The sequence below is a fragment of the Branchiostoma belcheri genome, unplaced genomic scaffold (genome assembly GCF_001625305.1).
Source record: "Branchiostoma belcheri isolate BF01 breed outbred unplaced genomic scaffold, Haploidv18h27 scaffold4, whole genome shotgun sequence".
Taxonomy (NCBI): domain Eukaryota; kingdom Metazoa; phylum Chordata; class Leptocardii; order Amphioxiformes; family Branchiostomatidae; genus Branchiostoma; species Branchiostoma belcheri.
Genome location: NW_017804020.1, coordinates 7,852,307 through 7,861,048, shown reverse-complemented (window position 1 = coordinate 7,861,048; position 8,742 = coordinate 7,852,307). Strand labels below are relative to the sequence as shown.

Sequence of the window (8,742 nt, the reverse complement as noted above, 5' to 3'; positions counted from 1 at the left end):
AGTCAGCTTGTCCTGACGAAGTTAATTATTATGTCCGTCCACACATGTCCACACATGTCCCTCATGTTACACTAACACTGCCAAAGTCTACTGTTTGGTTGCGCCAGGCGGTTTCGAAATGTTTAGAACAATCAGGAGTAGAGGTTGGGCCATGATTGGCTTGTGGTTGGTTGGTGTTGGGGAGTAGAGCAGCAGTGTCAAAGTTGACTCAAATATAACTCAAAGTTGATTTGATCCATATTGAAACTTTAGGTAGGCGTGGCCTTAATCTGGTCATACTGTTCCCAAACATTAGCCAACCTTGAATGGTTGGTGGTCAGGTGATGATGCCTTTGTGTCACAAACTCTTGCTGCCAGGGGTGGCAAATGTTGGGCAGACTGGCTGCCAGAGGCTTGATTGAATGGTCAGGCTAGCTGGGGGAGGTTCTGAATGTGTGACAGGCTTAAATGACTCCTTAGTTATATATAGCTGTTACACAGTTTGTGGACTTACACTCCATACATAAACTTATGGTTTCCTTTAGGTGCAGAATGTGTGGTGCTGGAAATAACAGGCCCCATCACTGATGCCGACCAGATTATACAACAGTACAAGGATGCCCTGGAGAAACATCCCAACATCAAACTAGCTGTCATAGGTGAGAAACATCCAACATCAAACTAGCTGTCATAGGTGAGAAACATCCAACATTAAACTAGCTGTCATAGGTGAGAACATCCAACATTAAACTAGCTGTCATAGGTGAGAAACATCCAACATCAAATTAGCTGTCATAGGTGAGAAACATCCAACATCAAACCAGCTGTCATAGGTGAGAAACATCCAACATCAAACTAGCTGTCATAGGTGAGAAACATCCAACATCAAACTACATGTAGCTGTCATAGGTGAGAAACATCCAACGTCAAACTAGCTGCTGTCATAGGTGAGAAACATCCAACATCGAACTAGCTGTCATGTGTGTTTCCTCAGACACCATCACCAGCCCCACAGCTATAGCCATCCCTGTGGCAGAACTTGTGTCCTTGTGCCACCTGAAGGGTGTCCAGGTGCTGTTGGATGGAGCACACACACCTGGGCAACAGGTGCTACAGCTGGAGGAACTGGGGGCAGATTATTTCACAGGTAAGTCTTATCTAAATGTGACACTGGTGGACACTAGTGTTCTAAAGAATTTCAACTTTGTCACTATGTAAGGCCACACCAATTTAATTTGTTGGTTCTTGGATCCGCCTCTTAATTTTTTTCTGATTTAAAAAAAAAAAGATTCTGGTTCTGAATCAACTCAAATATGGTCATATTTTGTCCCCGACAGTTGAGGAAAGTCCTTCAGTGTTTAAACATAAACCCAGCCTTTTGTGTTGACTTAATAACAGACATCATGGCTGTTATAGCATTTGGGGCTATAATAGGCTGCCTAGACCTGTTTTTATTTTTATTCGCCCTGTCACAAGAACCAACAAATTAAAGTGGTGTGGCCTAATAGTATGTTTGTTGTGGGAACCCTGCACAAGTCGGAATATTTATTTTATTTTGTAGGAAACCTGCACAAGTTGATATTTGTTGTTTTTTATTTGCATGTTTGTTATAGGAACCCAGTTTTTATGTTTGTTTTTATTTGCATGTTTGTTATAGGAACCCAGTGTTTATGTTTGTTTTTATTTGCATGTTTGTTATAGGAATCCTGCACAAGTTGATGTATGTTGTTTTTTATTTGCATGTTTGTGGTAGGAAACCTGCACAAGTTGATGTTTGTTTTTTATTCGCATGTTTGTTGTAGGAACCCAGTGTTTATGTTTGTTTTTTATTTGCATGTTTGTGGTAGGAACCCAGTGTTTATATTTACATGTTTGTTGTAGGAACCCTGCACAAGTATTTTTTTTGCATGTTTGTTGTAGGAACCCAGTGTTTATGTTTGTTTTTTATTTACATGTTTGTTGTAGGAACCCTGCACAAGTGGCTGTTTGCTCCTCGTGGCTGTGCGTTCCTGTGGGTCCGTTCTGACCACCACACTACCGTCCGCCCTGTTGTCACATCCTGGTTCTACCAGAAGGACCTTCAGCACCAGTCAGTACTACTGTTTATGTCTTTTATTGAATTTCGCAAATTTAGGGACACCAAAAAGCATCCGAACCAACTGTAAACAGCCTTTTTTCTGGCATATCTTGCTAACTGCTGGCATTTTGTTCAACATTTTATGTCATACATGTACCTGGGCAGCGATAACGTTCCATATGTACATTTGTATGATCCGGCGGGTGATAACTATGTTTATCACGTGTCACCCTTCCAAATTTTCGACAGAATATTGATTCTTTTTTTGAACGTGTTTCGCCTTAGCTGCGTGCGCCGCTTTTGAAAATTTGAACACTGGATTCCAAGGTCGTTGCAATTGAAGTTAACTTTTTGGTTTTGGGACACCAAATTTGGGCTCATTTTGCATTGAAAGGCATGTTTTGTTGGGTATGGCATAAGATATAACACGGTGTATTCCGTATCTTCCTTGGTACCAGCCCGACCGCGGGTCGGATCGCCCAAAGACCCAAGGGAGGGCTAGTACCGAGGGTGATACAGAATACAGACTCAATACACCATATTCTATCTAAGAAAGTTAGTAATAATAGTATGTTGTTTTGCTTTATATATGTCATATATGATACTTTTTTTTTTGTATTTCGTTTTCATTTCTTTTTGTTTCTTTTCACACTTTCTGTAACTTTACACCTGTAAAAAAATTATGACTTTACAAGGTACCTTCCAGGACCTATATTATATATTAACCAAATTTAGATGGTACTGGGAGACCTTACTTTCACCGATCGTCACAGTAACTAATGTTCAAACTAAATCAAAAGTTTGGGGCTGCAAGAACAATGTAGTCATGCTGTTTTGAAGGTTCCATAAGCAGGGCACGAGGGACGACACCCCGTACTTCTGTCTACCTGCAGCACTCAACTTTCACAGGGAACTTGGGGGTCTTGTAAGTTCCGGAAAGTTAAGGCCACAACAATTTAATTTGTTGGTTCTTGGATTTTTTCAGAAAAAACATGAAGCGACGGGGCAAAAAATAATAAAAATAAAAACAAGTCTAGGCATCCTATTATAGCCCCAAATGCTTCGATAGGAGCCATGTCAACACAAAAGGCTGGGTTAATATTTAAACAAGGAATTTTGAACTTTTAATAAAACCACTGCATTGATAGATGGAAAAACTGTTACAATTAGGAAGAAAAGGACTTTCTTCAACTGTTGGAGGCAAAATATGAGGATATTTAATTTGAGTTTATTGAGAACCAGAATTTTTTTGCCAATTTAGAAAAAAATGAAGTGGCGAATCCAAGAACCAACAAATAAAATTGGTCTGGCCTAACCATGCAAACCGCAATCAGGCCTAAACATGGGAGAATACAGCTGAATCATCTGTACTTTAATTTACTGTCAAATGAATGAAATCATAAAGCGGATTAAAGTCACATCAATTTATTTTCTTGCTTTCAATGTCAAAATTTAGTGGAAGGTCAATGTGAAACACTTCAACTTCAGACTACATGACATTGTGCTCCATAAAACTGTACCAAGGTACAAACGGGTGCCAAAACACCTGATACTCTGTTAGTCTGGCTGAGAACCAAGAAATAAGGCTGGTGTGGCCTTATCCACAAGTAGAAGTCTCTCTTCATCCAAAAGCATTACATTCTATATTCACAACCACTTGTTTTATTGTCTTCATTTGGTTAACATTGGGTCCTGTCCGGTAAATTAACTTTTCTTCCTATTGTCCCAGCACTGTCCCAAAAATAAATTTCAATTGTCCTGAAATTGAGGATGAACTGTCCCAACCTGTTTTCTGGAAAGTATTGTTTGACTTCAACTTGAAGTCAACTTTATTTTGCTTATGTTCACTCCTAGGGGCACTATAATTACAGAGTAGACAGGAAATTTGGGGAACTTTTCCGCATACAAAAGCTAGGACGTCTGCTCGATAAACAAAAGAAGGGCTAACATTCTCATCGGACTGATGTTTATTATTTTTCTATTGTCCCAAATACATGTATGTCTGAAAGCGTCTTTTTAGCTGTCCCAGCCTGAATTTTAGTGGTCAATGGCCCACCTTTAATTTTGAGCCCTCAGTTGTTACACAAGTGGTTATGTATAAAGCATGTTACCCTCTATGCATGCATTTTTGTAGCCTCGTGGTAAGGCCACACCAATTCAATTTCTTGATTAACGGATTTTTCTCCTAAAAGAATGGAGCGGGCGGGCGAAAAAAATAAATAAAAATAAAAACAGGCCTAGGCATCCTATTGGCCCAAAATGGTACGATAGGAGACATGAAGTCAACACACCAGGCTGGTTCAAAATTTATTAAACAATGAATTTTGAACTTGAATAATGATACCACTGCATTGAAAGATGGAATAACTCATTAACTGTAACAACTAGGATGAAAAGGACTGTTTTCAACTGTTCAGGGCAAAATATGAGCATTTTGCAGTTGATTCTGAACCAGAATCTTCTTTTTTTTTGCAAATCAGAAAAAAATTAAGCAGGCGAATCCGTTAACCAAGAAATTAAATTGGTGTGGCCTAAGTCAGACTTTCTGCACAGGTTCCATATGCAGGGAACTCGAGATGACTCGGCATATTTCTGTTCACCTGAAGCCATCAACTTCCATCGGCAGTTAGGGGGCCTTGTGAGTGTTGAAAAAATCCTTCCCTTCAAAGTAGTGAAAGAAATGAGAATGCAACAATTGTTACAGTCAAACCTGTCTAAGCCGGCCACCCAGGGGACCAAAGAAAAGCGGTCACCTTGGACAGGTGGTCTCCTTGAAGAGGGTCGCCTCACAACATGACTCACTCACACATAAATGGTTTCCAAGTTGAGATGTTTTAATGTCAAATGCTGTAAGCATGTTTGAAGTTCTGTGGTGAATGCATGTGGGGAGGGTGGCACACGGCAACAATTTATGTCAAACAAAAAAACAGTGTCCAGCAGTCGAGGTAAACTGGCTGGTTTCTCCATGATTTCTGATTAGTTATCATCAATGATCAACAATGATGTTGTCGCCATGGGCAGGTATTGGGCCTTGAGTGGACCCAACTCACGGTGGTCGCTTTGGCCAGGTGGTCACCTTGGACAGGTCACTTAATTGGGCAAATTTTTGTGACCGAGAAAAAACTGTCACCATGGCCAGGTGGCCTGTTTGAAGAGGTTACCTTGGCAGGTTTGACTGTACAGTAGTTAGTTTGAATTGGTACATATTGTAACGGAGCGTCCAAGGTGCACAGACTAGTTTGTCCACACACCCAATGGATTCAACGGAACATTCCTTTTTTTTGTAAGAAAAGTCACTTCCAAAGACTTAAGAAGAAGTTAGTTAAGCAGTGCCAGCCTGCCTGAATTTACTAATACGTGTTATCAACCCCCCCCTCTCCCTAATTTGCAGTTAAGAGAGCAAGGATTCCCCTATGCAGACCCTCAAAAGATGCCCTAGATAATTGTGGCTAAAATCATTGTCTTCTCCAACTGAAAGTAGAAATAGTCTATGATAAAAATGCATGCTAGGAACACTAGTAGTGAAGAGAGCTTCAAATTGAAAGATCCAACGATGTAGATTGACACAGAAAACCACACAATTTCAAAAACTTTTTTAATACATTTTTTGGCCAGAAAAGTAGTGCCAAAAACTGGAGAAGTTTGATGAATAACTTGGTTAGTTTGATGAAGTGATGCAAAATCATCATTTGAATGGATGTCAGTCCATTGAAGTTTGCCAGAAATGCCCCATTAGCAAGCCATTTAATCTGTGTAGCCCAATACCTGTGCTGAAATCTACCACTGACCTTTGCTGAAATCTTGTTCTTATAATTGACCTTTAATTGGGACATGATTACTGTAAAATAGTTGTTGTGGTGATCCTAAAGCCTCGGTCGCAACCCGCCGTACGTGCTTTTTGCCCACGTTTTTGCACGTAGACAGCACACAGAAGCACGAATGGCGGGTTGTGACCGTAGCTTAACAAAGGTTTCCCAAACTTTAGCCAACCTTGATTGCTACATGTAGGTGTTTGGGACAAGGTTCTGAATGTGTGACGGGCTTAACTAGAACATCATGCAGTGGCTCTCCTGCTCTTAATGATTATATATCTTACACATTATTTCAAGTCAGATGGACTATAGCCACCATGAAGCTCCTTGCCAAACCCTGAAGGTGCAAGGAATTTAGGGGGACACCCCCCCCCTCCCTTCAAGGGGGATCTAGCCGTCTGAAATTGAAACCCTCAGAAATTTCCAAAAATTTTTCTTGGCAAATGCCCAGTTGACAATCAGAATATTATTCTGAAATTTAGTAAGTTTTAATTTTTCATGGCTGAAATTTTGGTCCATCCAAATTATAGAAGGAAAGTTCCTTCCAAGAACATCCAGGGCTCAAAAGTCATTTTTGGGAATTTTTGGAAACCTAAAAAATTGGGTGTACGAAAAAGTATTTCGAGCCCTGACATCTAATGATTAGGTGCTGGAGAGAGCACTGGTGAGGACATTTGATGGATAAACATACTGTTGAATAGCCTGGGTACCATCCTATATTGTATGCTGGGGCTCCCATACTCGCTCCCTATAGAAATATTTCTTAGGGAGTGATACAAATAGGATGGTACCCAGGTTAACTGTTGAATATAAAAGACTGTGCTTCTGTACAGGGAAGGATAGTGGAGTACAGCAGTCAGCTCCGCAAAGATGCAACAAAACTGCTACTGGATGGCTGGAAGACTGAAACTCTGGGGATACCAGAGGTAAGTATCTCACATACGGTATCATTGCCTGTTCAGTGCCTTCAACATACCAGACGATGCAGTACTTTCTGAAAAGAACTTTAGTTAAAGATCTCCAAGTTAGTTTGGGTCGTAGTAACCAGGGAAGACACACAATGTCATACGTTCGTGAAGGTTAATCATTCAGGATAAAGATAAAGAGATAAAGACGTTGCATCTTTTCGCACTGGATAAATTGAAATTTTAATACGTAAATGTTTCAAGTACCATCCGGTACCCTTCATCAGTACAATGTAGAGGAAATTTGCGGAACAAGAAGGTAAGTTCTAAATAAACAAAAACAGTCAATGTTCTAAAAGTAGGTTCTAAATAAACAAAAGGTAACTGACAAGGTTCTAAAAAAAATGTTAACACACATTGTCATGTTCAGTCCCTTCAGGCTCCCTACATGGAGTGCATCAAGCTGCCCCTCCCCCAGACCCCTGGTGCAGAGTCTCGGTACCCCCCCACCCCCCAGGGGGCCATGAGTCTTCAGTACGACACGTTCCAGCTGTACAGGGTGCAGTGTGCGGTGGTGTGCATGCTGGACGCCCTGTGGGTTCGGATCTCCGTGTTTGTGTACAGCACCAGGGATGACTTCCTCCGGCTCAGGGACGCCGTGCTGGCACTCATGGCCAGGCAAGACTTCCCCGACTTCCACGGGCCGTACTGGCCATATCTCCTCAGGCAGGAGACTGAATAACCATTCAGGTGAGTTTTTATGTTAAGAAGGAAAACATATTGTTTTTGCTCTGTTTCTTCGTCTTCTTCTTCACCAAATAAGGTCATGACCTGAACCAGACGTCTGTCACCATGGTAACTGGTGTTGGGTTACATTATGTTGCAATTTTATAGCAGGAGGGATTTAGACTCTTGGCTGCCCATATACATGAATGTGTTTGAGTAAGAATTAACAGAGCAGACCATGTGTGAAGGTAGACAATATGCATTTGCTTTGCAAATGTTACCTTTCTAGTAAGCTGTAGCTTTGGTTTAGCTACATGTACAGTCATACGTACGTGTATAATATAACACTTTTTAAATGACTGTATGTAAATGTACAGATTCTGTTGCTTAGTTGTGTGGATTCACATAATACCTCATAATTATTGCTATAACTAGAAAGTGTGGCGCTGTGTGCATGATGCTCAATATCAATATCTACATGACTAGTTATTATCAATATCTTTTTTCCTTGCTTTACAGGTATCACAGGCAAAATAAAGCAAGAGAACGAGATGGAAACAAAAGGAATTTTTAGCTTTATATAATTATACAGTTGACCTTTTTGGTCAGGATTAATTTCTGATTAAACAACTAATTACATGAAATTAGCATGGCCTTCTGGAAAATTCACCTAACCATGCATTCAGCCAGTAAACCAAACAACCAGCAAACCAACCAACCAGCCAGTAAACCAAACAACCAGCCAACCTACCAACCAAATAATCAACCAGCCAACCAATCAACCATTCAGCCAAGCAACCAAATAACCAACCAGCCAGCCAGCCAAGCAACCAAATAACCAGCCAACAAACCTATCGACCAACCAATTAATTGATCAATCAATTAACCAATCCATCAGTCAATGAAACTAGTAAGTGTAAACTTCAAATTAGCTTTTAAGATTATTTTATTATATATACATGTATTTAAAGTATGTTAATATATATGATTTTATATTAACAATTATATATAACAAGAAAAACAGCATTTATGAACTTCCCTGCCACAGCCAGACAGTTTTACCTCATTGTAAGAGAAAAGTATGATCCAAGTAAATATGTTTTCTTTATTGTAATCAATAATGGTCAGGGGTTTTTCTGAACAGGGGAACAAGGGCGCTGCTTTTTTGCCCTCATGTAACAAACCAGCGCCCTCATATCAATTTTCAGATTGAAGTCTAAGTCTTTTCAAATCATCTTTTCCA

General features: G+C 40.2%; 1 protein-coding gene across 1 annotated transcript in view; it reads left to right on the top strand.

Moving 5' to 3' along the window:
• The window catches only part of LOC109476986 (probable L-cysteine desulfhydrase, chloroplastic), a 15,866-nt gene extending 8,347 nt beyond the window's left edge, over window positions 1-7,519 (top strand). The window contains exons 4-9 of the mRNA XM_019778000.1: window positions 525-638; window positions 974-1,126; window positions 1,945-2,068; window positions 2,897-2,981; window positions 6,702-6,794; window positions 7,204-7,519. Of these exons, the coding sequence (XP_019633559.1) occupies window positions 525-638; window positions 974-1,126; window positions 1,945-2,068; window positions 2,897-2,981; window positions 6,702-6,794; window positions 7,204-7,515 (881 nt within the window). The 3' untranslated portion in view covers window positions 7,516-7,519. The remainder of the gene's footprint in view (window positions 1-524; window positions 639-973; window positions 1,127-1,944; window positions 2,069-2,896; window positions 2,982-6,701; window positions 6,795-7,203) is intronic.
• Window positions 7,520-8,742: the final 1,223 nt, after the last annotated feature.